Below are 20,786 nucleotides of genomic sequence, written 5' to 3' on the forward strand. Positions count from 1 at the left end.
TTGGGAACCCTGCCAAGAGGAACAAAGGTTTGTTGTTGTTTTCTCATGAGTAAGGCATGCCATGGAAGGTGGCCCGCTGTGACCCGGTGTGGTGGGGAGCTCAGTCGGACAGCAGCGTTCGTTACCTCCTCCTCCAGTTTTCCCAAAGTTCATTTTAGAATTTGAAGAATTCTCACTGGAATTCGAGCGCTGGACTTGCTTCCTTTTTTGATCCCGCTCAGCTGATTTCATTGAAGCCGTCTGCTTTGATGTCATTACTTGGCAACTGCCGCTGGTCCAGCAATCCCAGAATGCTTTTTGCGTTTCCTGGATCGCTCCTCCAAGGCATGACATCATCACCTCGACATGAAGCGCCTGAAGTCAGCTGTTCAGCCCGTGTCAGTGATGTCATACCCTGCACTCCAATGTGGGAAGCAACCAATGCTGCTGTTGCAGGATCAGATATTTGACAGTCGTCGCCCTCTGGTGGCACCAATTGAGGCGCGCAGCCTTGGCTCTCTGGCCCTGAAGAGGAAAGGAGTTGATCACACACACACACACACACACACACACACACACACACACACACACACACACACACACACACACACACACACACACACACACACACAAAACCCCCCAGATGATCTAATATTTTCTCTGTAAACTATAGATATGTTAGCAGTGATATCATGAAAGAAACCATTTCCCTTAGCAAATAAATAAATCACTGTTAGAAAAAAAGAAATATAAAATGACCATCAATTGCACTCTTAAGCTCCACGCAAGATCTCGCCTCCTGAACTGAGGGTGATCATGAGAAAGGTGGTGGATCAAGCATAAACTACATGACAGGAGCCTGTTAGTGATCTGAAGGCAGGTGAGCCAACACTCAGCAAGAACACCACTGGTAACCCACCATGTGGTAATTTCAATGGAACGCTCAAGGTCCTCCCTGATCATAAAGGCACATGCACAGGCCCGTCTTAAGTTTGCCAGTGAACATCCAAAGGATTCAGAAAAGGTTTGAGAGAAAATTCTGTGGTCAGATGACACCAAAATAGACCTCTGATGCATGAACTCGACCGACTGTGTTTGGAGGAAGAGAAATGCTGAGTGTAACCCAAAGAACACCATCCCCACAGTCAACCACGGAGGTGGAAATATTATGCTGTGGGGCTGTTTTTCTGCTAAGGGTAAGAAGAACCCAATGAACCTCTGTACCAACTACATTGGTAGTTGACATTCAAATCAATGTATAACTTTAATGTAATGTGAGTAATGCCTCTACATTAAAATGAAACTACCATAAAAAGTAGAGATTGTTCACATCTTTGAAAAAAGATTATTATTATTGTTATTTCCAGATTATTTCCCCCACTGGCTACATACTGTGGATGCAGCCTCAGACGCATTAGGCCGATTAGGTCATATCCTGACATGCGATTCATATCCACTGAGACCTGGCTACTGTAAGTCACATCAGTTATTTCCATTTAGAGTCCATCTACACACTCAAAAGGCTAAAGCCTCGAACAAATTAACCACTTCTCGGAAAATGCAGGAGTCATCAAATATTTGCAACATCACATGATGCATGATTTTCTGCATTTTTATGCGAGAACAATGCGCATAATTTTAGATTACAGTCACAGATTTAAGTAAAATTTATAAATGGACCTACTAAGTATTAGAACGGTAATAATTACAGTTTCAAAGGACACCAACTTAATGGAATAAACTTTGATATAGGTCATTTTGGTTTTGGAGTCTTTAAAGTCAAACCTGTAGTGCTCATTGAAGTCCAGTCTGAAGCTGAGGAAGCGCAGACTCTCATCGGAACTGGTCATCAGCAACACCAGGAACTGTTGGACGATGCTCTGAGAGGGAGAGATGAAGGGAAGGAAAAAAGTGAAATGAATTGCAATGGCTGATTCCACTGAATACAGTTCATGACGAGCAGCAGCTTTAGGTGGTGGCTCGAGCTGGTACCTGATAGAAGTGTGTTAGGATCCGGAGCTGTGAGCGCATCTTTGGTATGGTTTCCTGGAACTCTTGAATCCTCTTCTTTTCCTCTGCTTCCTGCTCGGCCGTCACTCCCCACTGACCCTGAAAGACGACGCAAGAAACAGATGACATAGCATCACTCACTATGCATCCATCTCCAGCCAAAACAACAACAAATATACCTCTCTTCCCTTTCATTACTTACCTCCTCCTCTCTCTGCCGCCTCTTCTCCTCATACTGCAACCTGAGGCTGAGTTCCTCCAGCGCTGAGCGGTAGAGGGAGTCCTGGGCGCTTTGAAATTCAATGATTTGGTCAAATATGGCCCTCAGCTGGTTCAAAAGAGACTGGAGATACAATAACAGAGTTTCATTAGGGGTATGCAAAACAGGGAAACAGAGGAATGACTAACAGAACACAGAAATCTTGTGTGTTTGTGTGTTACCCTGCTGTTATTGTCCAGCAGGCATCTTGAAATAATGGTGTCTAGGAAGACGTCGTGGGCAGCGATTATGTGGTCGAGGTCCTGAGCCTGACGCACTTTGCTCCACAGCTCGTCCCAGGAGCACTCCAACACCTGCGCACACATCACAGTTTACTACTGTAACTGATACGGTTTACTGAGGTTTTACAGCCTGCGATAGTAACAGCGCTGCTGCTAATGGACCTGACCTCAAAGGTGATGTAGTACTGCATTTGGTGGATGAAGTGGACCATCTCGGAGGCCAGGATGTGACACTGATGCAGCACGCCGGACAACTCTGCAGGGTAAAGAGCACAAGGGCGGGTCATGTTATACAACAGGAAGTAGGCATGCTATCAAAATATAAATATATTTTGCCATAATGCTGCAAAAGATTACGTACAAAAAACCTGAAAGAAGGATGAGAGTTAATTTCAAGTGAGTTCTCCACTAAGTATGTGTGTGCGTTTAAGTACCAGGCATGGTTTTTAGTAACTTGGCGTTACACATCTGTCCCTTCCAGATGTCAGTCAGCGTGTACTCCATCCTCTTGGCCCTCCACAGGAAATTGAACACCCGCAGGTAGTGGCCCATGCACTCCCTCGTAAACACCTGACAATATACACACAGACAAATGGTAATACTCACATCTTCAAGCTTCCACATGCAAAAAAATAAAATAAACAGAACATGTAGGAGGCTGTGTGTAGTCACCGTTGAAATCGGTCCATCAACATGGTAGTCCAGACTGAAAACATCCCAACCTGTATCACCAGGAGACACCTGGAGGCCACACAAGATGAGCCATAGTGAGAAAAAGGATCATTCTTCATTATTAATTCAATTACTTCCTAACAAGCAGGTGATGATGCTACCTCTAGCAGGCGTACGTCCAGCCTCTTGAGGATCTCAGCGTTATCATACTGAGCGTTGGTGGCCCTGACTGCCGTCTCCAAGATACCAGTCAGATTGTGTTGGTATAAAGTGGTGGCAGGACGGGCCAGCTCTGGTCTGCGATTAAAACATGTAGCATATGAGAAAATTAGGACTTGCAGCTTGATCATCAGTGTTATAGATCAGGAAGGAAAACCATACTTCAGTAGGTCCATAAGGTGTCTGATGAAGTCTCCCTGGCCCAGCAGCAGGTATCTCCTCATGGCCTGCAGGTGCTCCAGCAACAGGTAGTTACGGTTGAGGACATCCAGCAGGTACTTGCTGGTGTCGAAGTAGGCCGCGTCGATCTTCTCCTGGAACGCTCCCTCCAGGTCAGACAGCAGCTCTGCGGCTACGTGAGCAAGAAGGTATCAAATGGAGTTTCTCTGCTGGCTACATTTTACACATTAATGAATGGCGGTCTTTTATATAAGATGAAAAAAATTTATGAAACATTTTTAAAAGAATTTTTTTATATTAGAGTTCAAAACTGCTGATTCATGGACAAATATTAATATGGATTAAAAAAATGTACCTTATTTATCAAATTATTTATTCCTAAGCGTTTAGATTTTTGCTGTAATTTTGGACTAACCCTCCTATTTTCCTTTGGATTCAGGGTCAACCAAGTCTTTGAACTGTTCTACTAGACAATAAGAGAGAAAGAGAACGTCCTTCAGCTCATATTCTAAAAGCCACAGATCAAACTGGTTAGATGAAGTCCTACAGACAGAATCAATAGACTACAGCTGAGTATACCCAGTTCTTCTCTCCAGTCAAAAGGAGAGAAGGACAAGGCCCAAGAGCATCGACCAGTGTTCACTAAAAACAACAAACGTCAATACAGTGTAATGAAATCAATACGATGAAGACAGAACACACATATACACAAAAGGAGGCTCCAAGTTGGTTATGAGCGTATTTCATGAAAACACTAAAATTAAACCAACACAGCACTCTGAAAAAGCCAGCAAACCTCTATTCACAACTTCACCATACTGGTTTTTCTTCTTAATGTCCCATTATGGGCTGTCAGAAACAAAACAAATGGAAGTATTATCTATGAATTTGCTTTCCTGAGACGCTTACCATCTTTTGGAGTGTCTGCAGATTTCGACGCTGCCGTGATTTTGCCTGGCGGCGTTCTATCGTGGCAAACCTGATGCAGGAAGTTGATGGATTTGCCGATCAGCAGAACCTAAAGGGATAAGAGAAAGGGAGGAGATAGCAGCTCCTTTTCAGTCATTTCACAGTCTCGTCTACAAAAGCATGCTCTCTGGCATCCAGTGAAGACATCTGTGATGGCACGCGTACCTTGCGTGCCTGGTCCATGGTGATGAACGAAGGGATCATCGACTTCCTGAGGGAGTACTTGTCGTGCCACAGACGATCGGTCTTCACGTTGGGATCTGATGCTACAAAGAACTATGAACACACACATAGAAAAACACACACTTAACAGTTTTATTTTGCCTGCTGGGTTTAATATCCGGTGTAACAATCAGATAGGCGCTGGTACGCATGTTGACTTTGAAGGTATATTGACATACGCTACCCCACATTCCCAGTGATATTGATATAGCCTGAGGTTGCGTTACATAATCGTTTCTTTTAATTTCTCTATAGCCAGCACAGTGGTTGCATTTGACATTTTTTCCCATTACAACTAGCCCTCACTGTCCTCCATCAGCAAACAAGCCCTTTCCCATTCCCTCAGAAGTTCTACTAGATGTTGCCGACTTAGTCACCTAATATTGAGACACCTTCATCCACAAAACAAGCAACTTTTTAGACAAACTTCAGCTGCTTTTAGTTGAAGACCAGTACAGCCATATGAGCACAGTTTTCCCTGCATCTACTCCTTTCACTGAGTAGCAGCAGCACACTTAGCTGACTGCATGGCAGCTGATATGCACATGAACGACCAGTGGATGTGAACTAACTGTACTTATCCAGACAGGAAGAGGCGCTTGGCTGAACAGAGTCTAATGTAACATTTGTCACTGAACAAGTAAGTCTATAGTCAGTGTCCAGACCATTGCAGAGGTTTCCATCCTTTGTCACATTCACTTAAATTATCCATTTACTTCAGTGTCAGTACAGCAGCCTCAACTGGCCGTCTAATGAGGGCGCTGAAGGCTGTGTACAAGGATACATTTTAAAAACTGATATCAACTGTCAGGCTCACTTTAAATTCATCGTTATGAAGCTGTGTGTGGCTGAAATAAGACTTTCACAAGCAGTGTCACTATGAAAACCACAAGGATGACATTTAAATGCCTGATCTACACGCAGAAGCAAACAGCCTTTTTGAATTCTAAAGCCTTAAGTTGGATTAAGTGTTTTTTAAGTAATTATTAAGTTATGAAGGTTTAAAAATGCTGCAAAAAATTGTATTAAAAAAAAGTGCCAAATTTTGATCTACCTGTTTGTGTGCATGCATTGGTAAGCTATGTGATGCTAATGATGTGTAGCTCCATGTCAGCTACACCAACTACACATTTACTTCATACCATGCTTGGTTAGTTAAGTTGATTCTTGATCGTTTGTTGTTTAATGACTCGTACTTGCCTGAAATAATGAAAAATGTCCTACTACGCTCCAACTTCAAAGTGACAAGTTTTCAGTGGTAATAAAAATGATATGTATTGTTCTGAAAACACAATGTGGCTGATGCAATAAAGTTGGGCCTAATTCTAGTTTGATTATTAATAACTGCACACTGTCAAATGTGCGCAGTTAAAAGGAGAAAACAGTGCGAATAAGCATTTACTGGCTCATTGCCTGAGAGTTCTGCAATGTTACAACCTACAGTGCCTTATTTATTTAAGCCTTTCAGCCATAATTACAGCTGTTGTTTAGAGTGCGTTTTCACAGGCTGTGTGAGATCTCCTGGGTAATTTCACTCCTGAAAGCTCCAGTAATTTCTAACTCTGTGTTCTTAAACACAGCACTTAAAACCAAAAGTCCAAGCGCTCGGTAATGGTCCGCGCTGGACACATAAATACTGTGTGCGCGAGAGCAATAGAAAGAGAGAAAGGGCGGGGAGAAATAAAGGAGACACATTCATCACTGTGGTCTCCATTACACTCCTCTCATCAGTTCTCATTTAAGGGGCCGTCCTGGCTCTCCTCTCTCTGTAATGTTCCCTCTCATTGGGGTCAAACATCAGAGCAGTCAGAGAGAACATGCGCTGTAATTCTCAGATTCTCTGTAAAGACATTCATCTTTCTCATTGAATTTTGATGCACTGCTCTGCATTTATTTTGATTACAAGAGGTTTTTATTACTGCGCAGAAAAGATCAGAGAGGCATGTGTACCTCGTGGTAGGTGTCTTCTAATTCCCCGTCGTATATCCACCTGTAGAGGAAGTTGAGAATGGGGTGTGACACCAGGCTGAGGATGTGTTGAACAAGCGCTCTCATCTGTGGGTCTCCCGTTTTCCCGTAGGCATGAACTGCTGAAGCCAGCTCGCCACCCTTACGACCTAATGACACACAATGCGGGGACACTTAGAATGCTATATTCAGTTTAGCATGTTCACCCACCTACATTAAAACCAACAAGCACACGTCCACACACCCTGGCAGAAGTCGACGAGGGCGGCGAGCGTTTTGAGCCTGACTTTAGGGTCGTACATCCAGACCAGCAGCCTCCTGAGGGTCAGACTGCTCTCTGTGCACACGGTCACACCCTGGTCATCCTCCACCTGCAGCTACAGCACAGAGAAATTACCTTAGATCAAGCGTCTGCTGATTTTTCCATTACACATTTCCTCATTGTCAGCACTAATTTTGTTTACCTGCGAGTGGAGGACAGAGAGCAGCCTGTAGTACTCCTTAAGCTCCTGGTGGAGTGAGGCACAGAAGCTCTGAGTGGAGAGGAGAGGTCGTGGGTGGAGAAACACAGAAACAGAAAGGTAAGCATTAGTTGAGGACTGTGTGATAAAACTGACGTGAACAATTAATTCACATGGCAAATGTGCACACGCACTCACATACCTGTCCAACCAATCCAAAGGCCCGGTCGAGGCTTCTGGCATCAGTGTACTTCCTGACTTTGTTGTGGAGCCAGCCAAGTTCAGCCAGTCTGCTGCTGGTGTCCCTGAGGGACTTGCACAGCACCACCTAGTGAGTCAGAGCACACATTACAACACATATAACAACATCTGCTTGTTTATTCTTCCACCAAGACCAGAGCGGAGGCAAAGCTATGTCCGTTTGCTAATTTATCAGCAGGACTTGGCAAAAACTCACGAGCTGTATTTCATTAAACTTGGTAGAAAAGTGGGCAAAAGTAGAACCCATTAAATTTTAGTGCAAATTCTGAGATGCAGCACTGGCTTTGGAAGACGACTGCATTATCATATTGTTCTTCTAGTTAAGCGTATGACAAAAAGGGCCAGCGTGATTTTTAATGCCATGTAGTAACTATTATGCATGCCATGATTTGACCCTGACAGTGATCCAAATACTGGAATATTTACTCTCAGCTTATTTTTAAACTATAGTATTAGTTTAATATTAGGCCTATGGAAAGGAATCTCTAGCACAGAGTTTATAGACATAATCAAGGTATAATTAAAATCTTAATCAGCCACTTTCATTAAATCGCTCACTATAATTTACGCAACACATCTATGACTAACAAGGCCGTCTTGCAGCAGACGACCTTGTTTCCGGGCTGAAAAGTTCGCATTAAATTTTCATCTGCTTAACAAAAACCTTTTATCACTGGAGCCTTACAGAGAGCTTAAGTGGCCAAAGCAGCCTCCAAAATATCTCCATCCTTGACTAATATATCTGTGCTCTCAGTGGCTCCGTCTCCATCAGGTGGACGGTGTCGGCAGATCGAACACAAGTCTAAGTTTAGCGTCACGGAGTGAGAATATGGGACAAGTTCCATCTATGGCCTTCCCATCAATAATGTGGCAAAAAGGGGAGGAGAGGGGGAATTAAATAAACTGACAGGACAGACAAAAAAAAAAAAATAGGAAAGAGAAAGTGGGAGAAGATCGATGTGACTCAGAGCCAAAAAGCTTTATATTGATCTGTTGAATCTTGGTTCTAAAGTTCAGTCAACAAAAACAGTCTTGATTTCATATCATCTATTATGCCTAATAAAGAAAAGTGATCTTTGAGCAGCTGGAGCTCCAGGACTTGGATCCGCTGCAAGTCACTGTGGGATGGTGATGATTATTACTCTATGAAATGTGTGTACCCTGCTGAGCTGATTGGTCTATTAAGAGCTTTTACAAAGCTAGACGCCAGTTTGGGTACCTTGCTGTCTATTTTGTAGCAGTTATCCTGCGCGCTCATCTTGATGAACTTGCCGTCAATTCCCTGGAAGACGTAAAGGATGTCCCGCACCAGCGCCGCCTCGTTCACCTCACCTGCGCACGCAGAATGTGGAGGATTATATTGTGTTAGAGGGGAAGTGAGAAATGAAAATGAAACTTTAAGATCTCATGGTACATGGATTTCTCAGATAAACTCAAATGTACAACAGGACAGACTGAATGAATAATGCAACACATGACACAACAATGGGAGACACAAGGGGACGTCTGGCTATGAGTGATAAATTGAGAGAGATCTGCTCAGAGCCTGCTCCAGGATACTTCCTCTGAATGCAACATGTTATGTATTTAGAATGTATGGAGGTCAAAAAGAGTTAACTTTTGTTATTAAAATGGTAAATGGCCTGTATTTGTATAGCGCTTTTACTAGTCCCCCATAGGGACCCCAAAGCGCTTTACACACCCAGTCATCCACCCATTCACGCACACATTCACACACTGGTGGAGGCAAGCTACAGTTGTAGCCACAGCTGCCCTGGGGCAGACTGATATTCAGTGCATAGTAAATGCACTGAATGTCATGGAGGGTTTTATTTTTTTGGCACGGTCGTGCAGACCTGAAACCCACACTGTATACATGTCACTCACCGGCTGGGTCACCATCTCGGCGAGGACGCACTACTCTGGCAGCGGGGACCGGAGGCCCGAGGGGTGGCCGAGCGGCGGGCGGAACCATAGCGGAGCTGGGCGAGGAGCTTACAGGCAAAGTCCAGGCTAACCGTGAACCCAGAGGCTGACCGCCTCCAGCTGCAGGCTGAGGTGGCTGGCTGAAACACAACAGCACATTTACTTTAGTTATGGCTGAGCCGTTCTGGATTTTTGTATATACATTTACTATGCACTGAATGTCATAATAATTAGGGATGACGCCATGTTCATGTTTACAAAAGACTGATACTCTTTTCAATGAAACAGTTATACTGTTCTGATCGAGTGGCGCCTTCTAGGGCTGAAAAACTAAACCAGCATGGGCCACTGTAGTTCCTTTAGTGGCCACTTAAGGCTCACATTTGCCAAACTATTCCTCAAAGCCTCGTTAAACATGTTAAAACAACCAACTTAACAGCATCAAAACCCTTCTTCCAAAAACATTTTCAGTCTAACCAGTCATTAAGAAGGGTGTGGTTAGCTTAAAGTCTAGGGCGTTTCATCTGTTTTTGCTGACAGTTTTGCAACCACAGCCAGCTGTAAGCAGCTGCTGTCTGCTGGACCTCACCTTAGATAAGTGGAGTGACTGAACTGAAGCTCTTAACTGTGCTGTTGGTGCCTTTTAAAGAATTTTAAATGCAATTAACTGACCAAAATGTTTGTGCTTCAGTTTTGATGAGTGAAATTAAATTATTAGTCCATTACTAATTAGCAGGTCCTTGTGTCTATACGCTGGTTACAGCTCCCTAACTAAGCTTCCTAGTGTTAGCTATTAAATTACACTGATTCTAAAAAACACAACGTGGCAACAGCCAGGATGCAAATATTGACAAAATAAGAGGTCATGCGAGTGAATACAGGATTGCCTTAGATGGATGTACTGTGTTGAAGTGGTTAGCACTGCAGAGTAAGAAGGTCTTGGGTTCAAATCCACTGGCCATCTGGGCCCTCTGTGCAACCTCAAGCTGGTGTCGCCGCAACCGCAGCACGTGTCAGTTTTTTATGCAATCGTAATCTGCCAGACTCACAGATTATATAAAGGGAGATGTTGAAACGTTATAAACAGTATAAAGTGCGTATAAATGGTATGGAGCTCACTGTTTGCATAACGCATAAATGGGACCTCAGCCCTGCAATATACTGGTGACATGTCTAGGCTGTACTCTGCCTCTCATCCAATCACAACTGGGACAGTGTCCCACCTTCCCCAAGACCCTGAATTGGATGTGGAAGAAAATGGATGATGTGGCTGACAATCACAGCAAAGAACAGAAATCTCACAATCAAGATTTGAGTTCAAATTTGGAATTTCTTTGGGAATTCAGCAGTTACTTTTTGATCCCTTGGAAAGTACTGGAACAGTCATTAAATAAAGCAATCCCAGCACACATCTTTGTACTGTTACTTAATTATCACTGTGTGTTGTCCAGAGCCATGGGAAAACTTGATGTTTTCAAGAGGATAAATTGCCTTTTAAAGACGCAAAGGTGAACCCAGACAGCCCAATGATCATTGTTTACTAAAGGCCCACTGCATTATTAATAAGAAAAAAAATGGGACTAAATGGCCGTTAAACTGTGTTATAAGGGGTCAAGCTGAGAGGAAAGAGGCAAGTTCACTTTCTGCTACTAAATGATACCTCTTGTATCTGACATAGGGCTTCTCACACAAACACATCAGAAAAACAACCCTTCACTGCAGAGCTTTTCGGGGCTGCCTAAAACCTCTGGTACGTGGCTTTGACATGGAAAGCTGAAGTTTTAACAAGCTGATATGAAGATGCTCACCCTGCAAGCAGTGGCTGTGGTGTTGGTGTAGGTCCGTTCAGTGTGTAAACTCCTAGACTTGAAATCCCACTGGTCCCGACACTAGCTGACAGGCCGGTGCTCCTCTCCCCATAGCTCAGGGCCAGGCTCTGCGGACGGGTGCAATAGAATGGGGTGGAGTGGGCGTCCCTGGGGAGGGCTTGGGCAAACAGTGCCCCGTAGTTTCCAACCTAGGAAGTACAATCAGACATTGAAGGTCTCCAGAATCAAGTATCAGTGCATATACACACGTAATCACTATGATCCAAAAGCTCGAGCTTTTAAACATTCAGTTTAATTTTCTTTCTACTCTTGGCTTTGTATGATATCACAGAGAGGGGATATCCTTATATATTCATCATGGCTCATAAGTTGCTATAAGCACTGAAGCTTCCACCATCTGCAGTTCAGATCATCTGTTTGTAAAGAGGTAGCCAGTCTGATGAAACCTCACCTGGGGTGTTGACCCAAGGCAAATGTAAGATATATAAGAATGACTTTTAACTCTGATTCATGTAAAGCTACTCTAATCTAAAAGATTTTGTGTGTGTGTGTGTGTGTGTGTGTGTGTGTGTGTGTGTGTGTGTGTGTGTGTGTGTGTGTGTGTGTGTGTGTGTGTGTGTGTTCCCCACCCTGCTGGATGGTTTGCGGGGGTCTTCAGAAAGGCTAAGCAACAAGTAGAGAACTGACCAGCGATGCTTTAGAACACCCTGCAAACAGGAAAACAACATTAAAAAAATACCACCTTCAAATCAGTTCAATTCGATCTCATTTACATAGCGCCCAATCACAACAACTGTCACCTCGAAGCGTTTTAAGGTAAAGACCCAAAATCAATACAGAGAAAACCCCAACATTAGACAACCCCTTATGGCCAAGCACTAGGTGAAAGTGGGAAGGAAAAACTCCCTTCTAACAGGAAGAAACCTCCAGCAGAACCAACCTCAGGGAGGGGCGACCATCTGCCATGATTGAGCAGGGGTGAGGAGAGTGAGACAGGACAAAAAGCACCCTTTGGAAGACTCTTTCATTTAATAAACAAAACAGTATTATTATCTGGAGGGGTGACTGTGGCGACTAGTGAGACTTATTAATAAACAAATAAATTAATATACAATTAATGACCAGTACTGTGTTATCAGCCCTTCAGAGGCTTACTCTGAACCAAATTAAACAGGTCTCTGTTTTATGCAAGCAGGCTGTATCATGCGTCAAGTGGGAAATTGTTCCATTAAAGCTTTAATACCTCTGTGGGTAATAATACCTTTCAGAGAGAAATCCAAATACCAACCTGTGTCTGAAGTTTCCTGTGCAGCTCCGAGAACAGAGCTGCATCCGCTTCTCTCCGCTGCTTCAGCACTGCAAGAGCATTAAGACCGACTGTGTTAGGTGGCGTTTCTCCTCCATGAATGGCTCATTTAACAGATGAACAAAGCTGGAAATGGTTCTGTGCCAAACAGGTTTTTAAATAACAAAAAGAAACTCTCCACAAATGGGATATTGTTAAAACTGCAGACCGAGACAAAGAAAAGTAGGAAATGTATTGTGGAGGTTCAAAGAGAAAGCCAGCAGACTGCAGCGCCCTTCTGAAAGCCCAAAGTTGCTCATCAAGATAAAGCATGCTGTGTTTGTATTTATAACTGCCCTCATATTGACAACCAACCCTCCAGCTCTGGTACACCCTGTCACTGCTGGCATTTAGAGCTGCAAGACAAATGCTATTTCTTTAGCAGTCACTGGAATACATTATTTCATATGCTCAAACTCACTCAAAATTAATTTCATTTAAATGTCTGACTGTTTCACATCATTAACCAATATAAAATATCCAGTTATCACTTTTGTGGCAATGTTGCAATTAAAATACACAAAGACTAAGCAAAAACTTCTCATAAGTCCACCTGGGATAAATAAATGCTGTACAGTAAGTGCTGTGCTATTTTGGTTTCACAGTCTGCAGCAAAGCTTGGATCAATGTTTTCCCACTAATGGTGTGACCTTGCTGCCATTTAATTCAAATGGGATTCTGTAGTATGGTGGAATAAAGATTTTCCAGCACATGTATTAAAGCTGGCATTCTGACATAAGGGGATCAGATGTCACAATGACTAAATGAAGTAATATACAGTGGATTATAATGGATTTGCTTTCACAGAGGGAGGGAGGAAAGCATCAATCCAAATGCCACTCACGCTCTTTCTTTATCTTCTCTGACACCAGGAACTCGTCTCGTTCAATAGTAGGGGCATAGTTACTGCCAATGACTCGTACTGCGTACTGGAACTGGTGGGCAACTTCAGCTGAAAAAACAAAACAAAAAACAAATATCAAGACATGACTAACAGCTTGAAGGAATGTACAAATGACAGCGTGTTGACTGGGGGATTTTTTCCCCTGTTACATCATTACTTTACTTATTTTCCAAAAGCACAAACAGGATATAACAAAATGAACTTGCAGACCAGGAGAATGCAGATTTGCCATTACTTTAATAAGGATAATGTATGATGGGACAGTGTTACTAACACTTTAGATACATATTTTAAAAGCTAATTTTCATTGCAGTTGCTAACTACAAAGGTTTTGGGCCTTTGATCAAAAGTGACTTAAAAAAACAAAAACAAAAAAAAAAACACTGCTTCTGCCTCTATCTACAACAGGGGCCTGCAGCTAGCCAGGCAAATGCATCCAATTTACCACACAGATTAGAAACAGAGCTAAGTGGCTAGCAATCTAAAAGATAACCGAGAAAGGCGAAGCACTTTATTTGAGCAAAAGTAACGGTGTAAGACAGCGACTCGTGGAAGTACCGTGAAGCTGTTCAGCTGGATGTGCAGCATCTGGCCAAGCCAATTGGCTGACAGATACGCGAACCGAGCCCCCGCTACGTCCCGTTTTTCCTCACAGCTAAAGCGATAGCCACATAAAAAGAAATCAATATATTTTCTTAATAATTTAAATGTGACATTGTAGTGACATGTTTACTCCCGAAGGCCTTAAGAAATTAATAAAATCCTATCTTCAATTCGGCAATTGCCCGAAAGACTGAGCAGCAGTTATTTAAGTAAAACTTCAACCGTTTTCTACAATATTCAGTCTGCAAAACAAACCTGGTGAGTCGGCGCCCGCTGCTTAAAACGTTTAATAAACAGAAAAATCAGAGCGGTCTAATGTGAAATATTAATGCCGAATTTGCCACTGGAAGTTAATCACTCACATACTGCTTCGTGTGAAGCATGTATGATTAATAACAGGACGCGAAACAACAAAAAATAGATTTTTTGAATGAGGTTAGGTTTGGCAGTTCCTGACTACTACAGTAGTGCAGTAGCGCGAAGCTTGCTAGCAGTAACGGATGTACCTTCGCTTTTCCCCGTGATTCTGCAGCAGAGGCTTTGGAGAAGGACGTTTGGCGATTTCTGATCCAGGGTTGCCATGCTCTCCGTGGCAAATGGGCAGTGTGTTCCCCAATAAATGAATAAATGTGAATGAATAATATGAACTAACTCAAATCCCCCACTACGAGCAACGCCATTTTGACAACTTCAGGCAAGCTAGGAAGAATTTGACAACGACCAGCGCCATTTGCCTTCAAAATAAAAGCATACATGTTCTTACCTATTTCTTTTAAAAACTTGCACAACACTAACGAAAGCTCAATAAATAATGTACACATTAAAACTAGAAGCACTGTTCCGCAAAAAAATAACAAGACGATAATACATACGACGCCAAGAAAGACGAGGAAGACAAGATAACCAGATAAATCAATATGTAAGGGGAACTTGTAATGTAAAAAAGAACCTTTTGACTGGTAAGACCAAAGGTGCAACATGTATGCCGGATGTTTAATTATCTACCAGTCCCATTAATAAATAAATAATGAACGGCAAAAATACCAAAACAACTAAAAGCCTATTTATGACATATCATTAATAAAGTTGTTACAGTTTAAACCAAAATCCATCACGTAGGTTTTATTTTGAAGGTTCAAACAAGAAACCGTGGTTATTATTTCTATTTTTACGGCGGACTTTCAACAGAACCCGCCGAAAAGCGTCTCCAGGAAACAGGGCGCGGACAAGTGGATGAAAATATTTCCCTCCTGAAACGTGGTGCCATGAATTATTTTGTTCTGACCCCGCTGACCTGCCTGTTACAAACCGATGCGTCACGACAGCAGTAATAACTTGTAATAATGAGTCTAAAATATTATGAAAATCTCTTCTCATTTTAAACCGAGCTTGAAAAAGTGGATGAGATTTGAGATGGAAAAGGAATATAAATTTTACCTTTCAAATTCCTTATTTGTTGTATCACAAAACTTTAGTTAACCTAAGTAATAAACAAACAAATGAATAAATAAATAAATGCGATTATGTGTAAGTTATGTGTATTTCTGACATTTTCTGTAATGATTTCAGCACCATATCTATGGATAGCACCAGTCTGTTTTATTTTATTTTATTTTATTTTATTATTTTTTTAAGTTAAAAAAAATACTAAATATCCCACAGTTAACTGAAACACCCAATCAATAATTACTCTTCACAAACACTAGAGCGCGCATGCGTTCACCCCCGGTGCCAGAGCCACCACCTGGCTCCACGTGACGTAGATGAAAGAAAATCTCTTTTGGCCGCGGCGCGAGACAAGAAGATTATTAGTACACGCGCAGAGGGGGGAGAGAGAGAGAAAGAGGGAGCGCGAGAGAGCTGGATATTAGTTTGGCTTCTAGTCTTTTAGGAGGAGCAGCTCGCTGCCCGTGTGAACTGTCTTCAAACTGTAGAAGACGCACAGACAGACACTCCCCCGTTTAAAGCCCGTTGCGGGGTCCGTAGGTGAGTTTGGAAGCGAGTCCTTTTTTTCCAATTCAGGAAGAAGAAGACGGGGGAGAAGAGAAAGTCATGGACAGAGGAGTAGAATTAAAAAGAAGCTAGCGCCCGCAGTAAAAATAACCTTTGGAGGAGAAAAAGACAGAGAGCAGAAGAAGTGTCCGGAGAGGGAAGAGGAACAGGATGGGGATGGATTTCAGCACTCTGCGTACTCTTATCAGCCGATATGTAAGTTTGTTTTTCCTTTTTTCTTTTTTTAAAAATTAAATACCCTTATGTTCACATTAACACATGCGACTAGTTGCCTACAAACCAAAGATATTTCCATTTTAAATCAAACCTGTGACCTTTTTTGTTATCACCGTTGGTTTAAAATTCCGACGAAGCGGCTCTCAGAGGATTAGGTTTCAATAAAGGGAGTGGAAAGCAACTCACTGAAGAGTGGTTGGGAAACTTCCCGACACTTAAAAATCGTGTGACTAATTAACCTTTATCAACTTATATATTTTTTAACTTTTTCCCCACGTCCCTTTATTTCAACTTCAACAATGACATTTCGGCAGTTTTAAGTTACTTTTTTAAAGTTCATTGCTCCACAAATGACACTAGATCCCCACTACTCTGATCTTGAAAGCACATGTAAAATGCATCTTTCACTGATATTCTTTAAATATATATCAGCTATTTATGTTGAAGCATGTGTTAAATAATAAGCTCCTCACATATCTGTTAGTGCTGAAAAACATTGTGTATCTATATATATATATATATATATATATATATATATATATATATATATATATATATATATATATATATATGTCGAAATGTGAGAGAGATATTATTTGGTATGTACAAAATTGTTCCAAGTACTTTTGCAGATACTGTTCAGACATCTTTAAACAACAAACGCGGTGTGATTTGAATGAGTGAAAGGTTGAGTCACCTCACAGTATTGGTAAGTGGTGGGTGGGTGACTACCTATCTGCTCATGGCAGAACATGCCAAAAAATGCAGACAGGCAGCTATTATCATTCATGTCATCGTTGCCACTCAGTCTCATTTATTATGCTACCTCCCAGTAGAACAAAATGGAACATGAATTATGTAATCCACTTGTTTTCTCCCTGCTAGTCAAATCGATGGGCAGCATCTATATGGGTTACATTAGGCTCGGCAGTAATGTGCTTGACAATAATCCAGACAGTGCGAGCCCTGCTCACATGAGAGCCAGTGAGGTTTATACCCCAGCTCCGTACTCAGCTGAAGCTTAGGCACTGCTTCCCAACTGTTGCAACTAGCTGATTAAATACAATTCCCTGCTGTGTGGAGGGTGAAATGGAGCCATGTAGCTAGAAGCATGAAGAGAGAAGCCGGTGACTGGTGTAGGATGTGGGATGCTGATGAGGTCTGCTGCTGTAATTGGTCTGGATAAATGCTTTAGGTAAATGGGTTAGGGCTAAATTGATTGCATTGCTGCTGTGGTGGAAAGAGGCTGCTGAATACTTAAGATCAGGGTCAGGAACATCCATCTGTTTGTCAGATGAAGGATTCTCCCTGTGACCAAGTCTGTAAAGTAAAGCTAAATGTAAATTCAGGCTTTATACTATTTCTGCTATGATGTAAAGAGCCTGTGGTACGAACAGGCTGCTAAAAACATACTAATAACAAATGTTTGTAGAGTATTTAAATATGACAATTGGTTTAATTTTCAGGTGTTTATAATGACATGTAAACACAGTAATAATATGCCTAGTATCTTAGTCATGTTCTCATCTTCTGAGTTTTCTAAGTATTTCATGTATAGACTTGTTTGTGGCTGTAATTCAGAAACCAGTCTCCTTTGAGTCTCTGGGCTTTGGGCACGTTGAGATTTGTTTCACAAATAGACGTAACAACTGTGACAGATTTTACAGCCTGATAAAGGATCCCTGTGATTTCACAACAGCTCAACAATAAACTGAACTGAACTATGAGAGAATTTTCATCATTAAATGTTAGTGCGTGTTTCTATTAACATGCCGACACGTGCAGTAAACATTTAAAAAGCAGCCAAAGATCAGAATTGAGGTTGTGTGAATTTGTTAATTATGATGCTTCACACAGAAACATTAAAAGGCCCGCTGTGCATGTACTGAAATTTTCGTTATTCACTCTATAAATACATCAATGTTTTCGTGCAAACAGAGTGCAACTGACAGTATTGGGTTACGTACAGTGCATCTTTGTTCTAAAAAAAGTAAATATTGTGTCAAGGCTCATTGTTTCTTTAAATGAGGTGGTGTGAGGAATGTTTAGAGTGGACGCATGATGAAAAATATATCTGTACTGTGGATAATCTACCGCCTTGTGTTTAAAAAGCTGTGCCATCCGTCTTGTGCGATGTCAGTAGAAGCCACAGTAAATTTTATTATTGCGATTGTGCCAAAACTTTCTCTGTTATGCTACAGGCTTGCAGAGGGAAAGTACAAATGAAATAAACAGGTTTAACTGGGGTTGCTTTGTACCTGTTTGTTACCTTTTGCTCTGCAACAGGGTGTGGATCGTGGTGGTGAAAGTCAGTCTCGTCAGTCGCTGCCGCCTCAAATTAGGTAAAAGCTAAATGATGTCATATAAGCCTACAGTATAGCTCTCTTTAAAAGTGTAACATGCAGAGTTGTTCATGTAGTGGCTGCCTGTCCTGTCTAGACCAGTTTAAAATCAAATGTGATGCTGGTAGCACCAAGAGCTCTGAGATACAGTGTAGTTATTCCAAAACAGGTGGCTCACCCTGTTTTGTTCTTTTCCTGAGTTAATTTTAGTCACTGAAATTCTTAGAAGTACTGTTTTATATATTTTCTAACCTGTCTTCAGTGCTCCTCCTCAAGTCTTTTTTTTAGGAGATATCAGGAGAAGCACTGTTTAATTGGATTATATAACAGAATTATAAAAGAGTTAGGAAAAAGCACAACGCTACGGTCAGCTTTCTGTCTCAGGAGTGGCACAAAATACAAAGTTAAGTTTTCTCCAGAATTAAATACTTAGATCCAGTGACTTTGTGTCTATCAACGCAAATCACCCATAATGCTGTATATTGGGTGTAACGTCCCAACAGCAGACACAGCTGCTGGTGCAAAGGGACAGAGACAGATATCAGCAGAGCAGCTGAACGTAAATGGTGTTAAGTTGTAATATTTGCCCTTTTTCTCCCCTTATAAATTTCTTGTGTTATAAAGAGTCAATGACAAGATAACGGTTGCAACAGTAGGTTAATAACACACATTAGTAATACACTGGAGCATATGCTGAAAATGTAATGGACAGGAGTTGCACAGCATCTCTTTACTTTCACTATCTGAAAATGATACCAAGCCAGCTGAAACTAGCTAATAACTGAACTTTAATGGTGGCAGAGAGTTCTCAGCTCCAACTGATTCATCCCACACAGCACGTTTGTATTGGTTTGACCTCTTGTGGACACAATACAAATATTATAATCATTTAACACTGTGCAGGTGATTTTCTTTCTTTTTCTTAAGGAACAATGAAATGTTATTTTGACAGCCTATGTTTGTTTGCTTAGCAAACAGAGTTCAGTGCATCTTAGCAGAACTGGACTGTTACTGTTACTGTTACAATGAAAAACAGCAGAGTTGCAAATACCAGGACACTGAAATGTAGAACTGGAGCAGAAATGAGATCTCACTAGTTTCCTGACAGTTGCCCACTAGCCACTTTATTGGTTCTTCTGAAGGATAAATACCTTGCTATATTTTAAAATAATATTAGTAGGCATTCAAAGCATTAACCATCCTTTTGAAGGTATTTTCCTAAATAATCAAACCATATAAGACTAGAAAAAAGACAAACTAAGATTATTTTGGCTTACAGGCTGAGTAAAGTCAGACGTCATATCGGGTTGACATCTTTGGAACTCGCAGTTTGGGAAAAGGGTTAAAAATCTTTAAAATGTGCTTTTCAGTGCTTTTAACAAAACCCATGCTTAGCCAAGTGATTTTTAGTGTAAAAGCATTGGGCTTGTGCAAAACCATACACTCACACATGGACCAATCCCATATGGAAAAGAAATAGTAAAAACTTATATGATTTACTCATGAAAGTGGCCACTTTCAAGTGAGTTTTCACACTTGTATGCTTTTCATACAAGTTTCACACAAGACAGATACAAACTTTATAAGATTTATATATATCTTTTCCATATGGGATGGACCAAAATCAATATACAGCATTTGTATTATTTAGGACTACAATTATCATTTGGTCAGTTATTTTTTTGATTAAATAAGTAAGCTACTTTCAGCTGCCCTCTTGCCACAGGGGGTAACTCTGTGGGATTTGGTTTTACACTGGATGTCCTTACTGACACAACCTCAAAGGAGAGATCGGTGACTCCGGCTGGAATCTACGGTAACCAGCGATCTTTTTCCTTTCCAAGCAAATTATATCACCAGTTTTTATCATAATGTTAGAAAGTGGTTGTAAATCTTATTCAGAATAAATTTCATATTGCTACATTACACTACTACTAATACTACTTTGTAGACTGTAACTGTGAAAATCAAACAATATTGGACGAATCCAAAATGAAACAAACCGGAGATATCATGTTCGTGTATTAGGCGTGTTCAAGAAGCCACCCAGCATTCCTCTCCAGCTACCTAATGTGGCTCTCTGAAAGTCCCGCTGGTCTCTTTTTGGCTTCCTGCCTTCACATACTAGATTAAAGGGTTACTGCTGTTCACTATACCTTCACCCAC

The 20,786-nt window shown here is 41.5% G+C and overlaps 2 protein-coding genes across 5 annotated transcripts in view; one reads left to right on the top strand and one right to left on the bottom strand.

Moving 5' to 3' along the window:
* Positions 1 to 374: 374 nt before the first annotated feature.
* On the bottom strand, positions 375 to 14,786 carry tubgcp3 (tubulin gamma complex component 3). 3 transcript variants are annotated; one of them, XM_085448744.1, is made up of 23 exons: positions 14,556 to 14,785; positions 13,387 to 13,494; positions 12,486 to 12,553; positions 11,827 to 11,904; positions 11,177 to 11,385; positions 9,330 to 9,508; positions 8,662 to 8,774; positions 7,384 to 7,509; positions 7,185 to 7,253; positions 6,965 to 7,097; positions 6,703 to 6,869; positions 4,696 to 4,806; positions 4,471 to 4,579; positions 3,544 to 3,733; positions 3,324 to 3,459; positions 3,163 to 3,231; positions 2,925 to 3,060; positions 2,658 to 2,746; positions 2,431 to 2,562; positions 2,192 to 2,332; positions 1,972 to 2,088; positions 1,765 to 1,859; positions 375 to 504 (listed from the first exon to the last, which is right to left on the bottom strand). In XM_085448744.1, exons 1-23 carry the CDS (start codon positions 14,629 to 14,631, stop codon positions 438 to 440), a joined length of 2,718 nt encoding a protein of 905 aa, XP_085304870.1. In that variant the 5' UTR covers positions 14,632 to 14,785; the 3' UTR covers positions 375 to 437. The 3 variants fall into 3 exon arrangements, with proteins under 3 accessions (XP_085304870.1, XP_085304869.1, XP_085304868.1); XM_085448743.1 differs by lacking the exon at positions 375 to 504 and having other exon boundaries at positions 550 to 1,859; positions 6,965 to 7,091; positions 14,556 to 14,786; XM_085448742.1 differs by lacking the exon at positions 375 to 504 and having other exon boundaries at positions 550 to 1,859; positions 14,556 to 14,786.
* A 1,086-nt stretch (positions 14,787 to 15,872) lies between these two features.
* The window catches only part of atp11a (ATPase phospholipid transporting 11A), a 54,018-nt gene continuing 49,104 nt past the window's right edge, over positions 15,873 to 20,786 (top strand). For both annotated transcript variants that reach the window (XM_085447754.1, XM_085447755.1), the window contains exon 1: positions 15,873 to 16,257. In XM_085447754.1, the coding sequence (XP_085303880.1) occupies positions 16,213 to 16,257 (45 nt within the window). In that variant the 5' untranslated portion in view covers positions 15,873 to 16,212. The remainder of the gene's footprint in view (positions 16,258 to 20,786) is intronic.

The sequence above is a fragment of the Copadichromis virginalis genome, linkage group LG23, assembly GCF_057382275.1.
Source record: "Copadichromis virginalis isolate Kocher_CV1m ecotype Utaka linkage group LG23, C_Virginalis_male_GT1.1, whole genome shotgun sequence".
NCBI lineage: Eukaryota > Metazoa > Chordata > Actinopteri > Cichliformes > Cichlidae > Copadichromis > Copadichromis virginalis.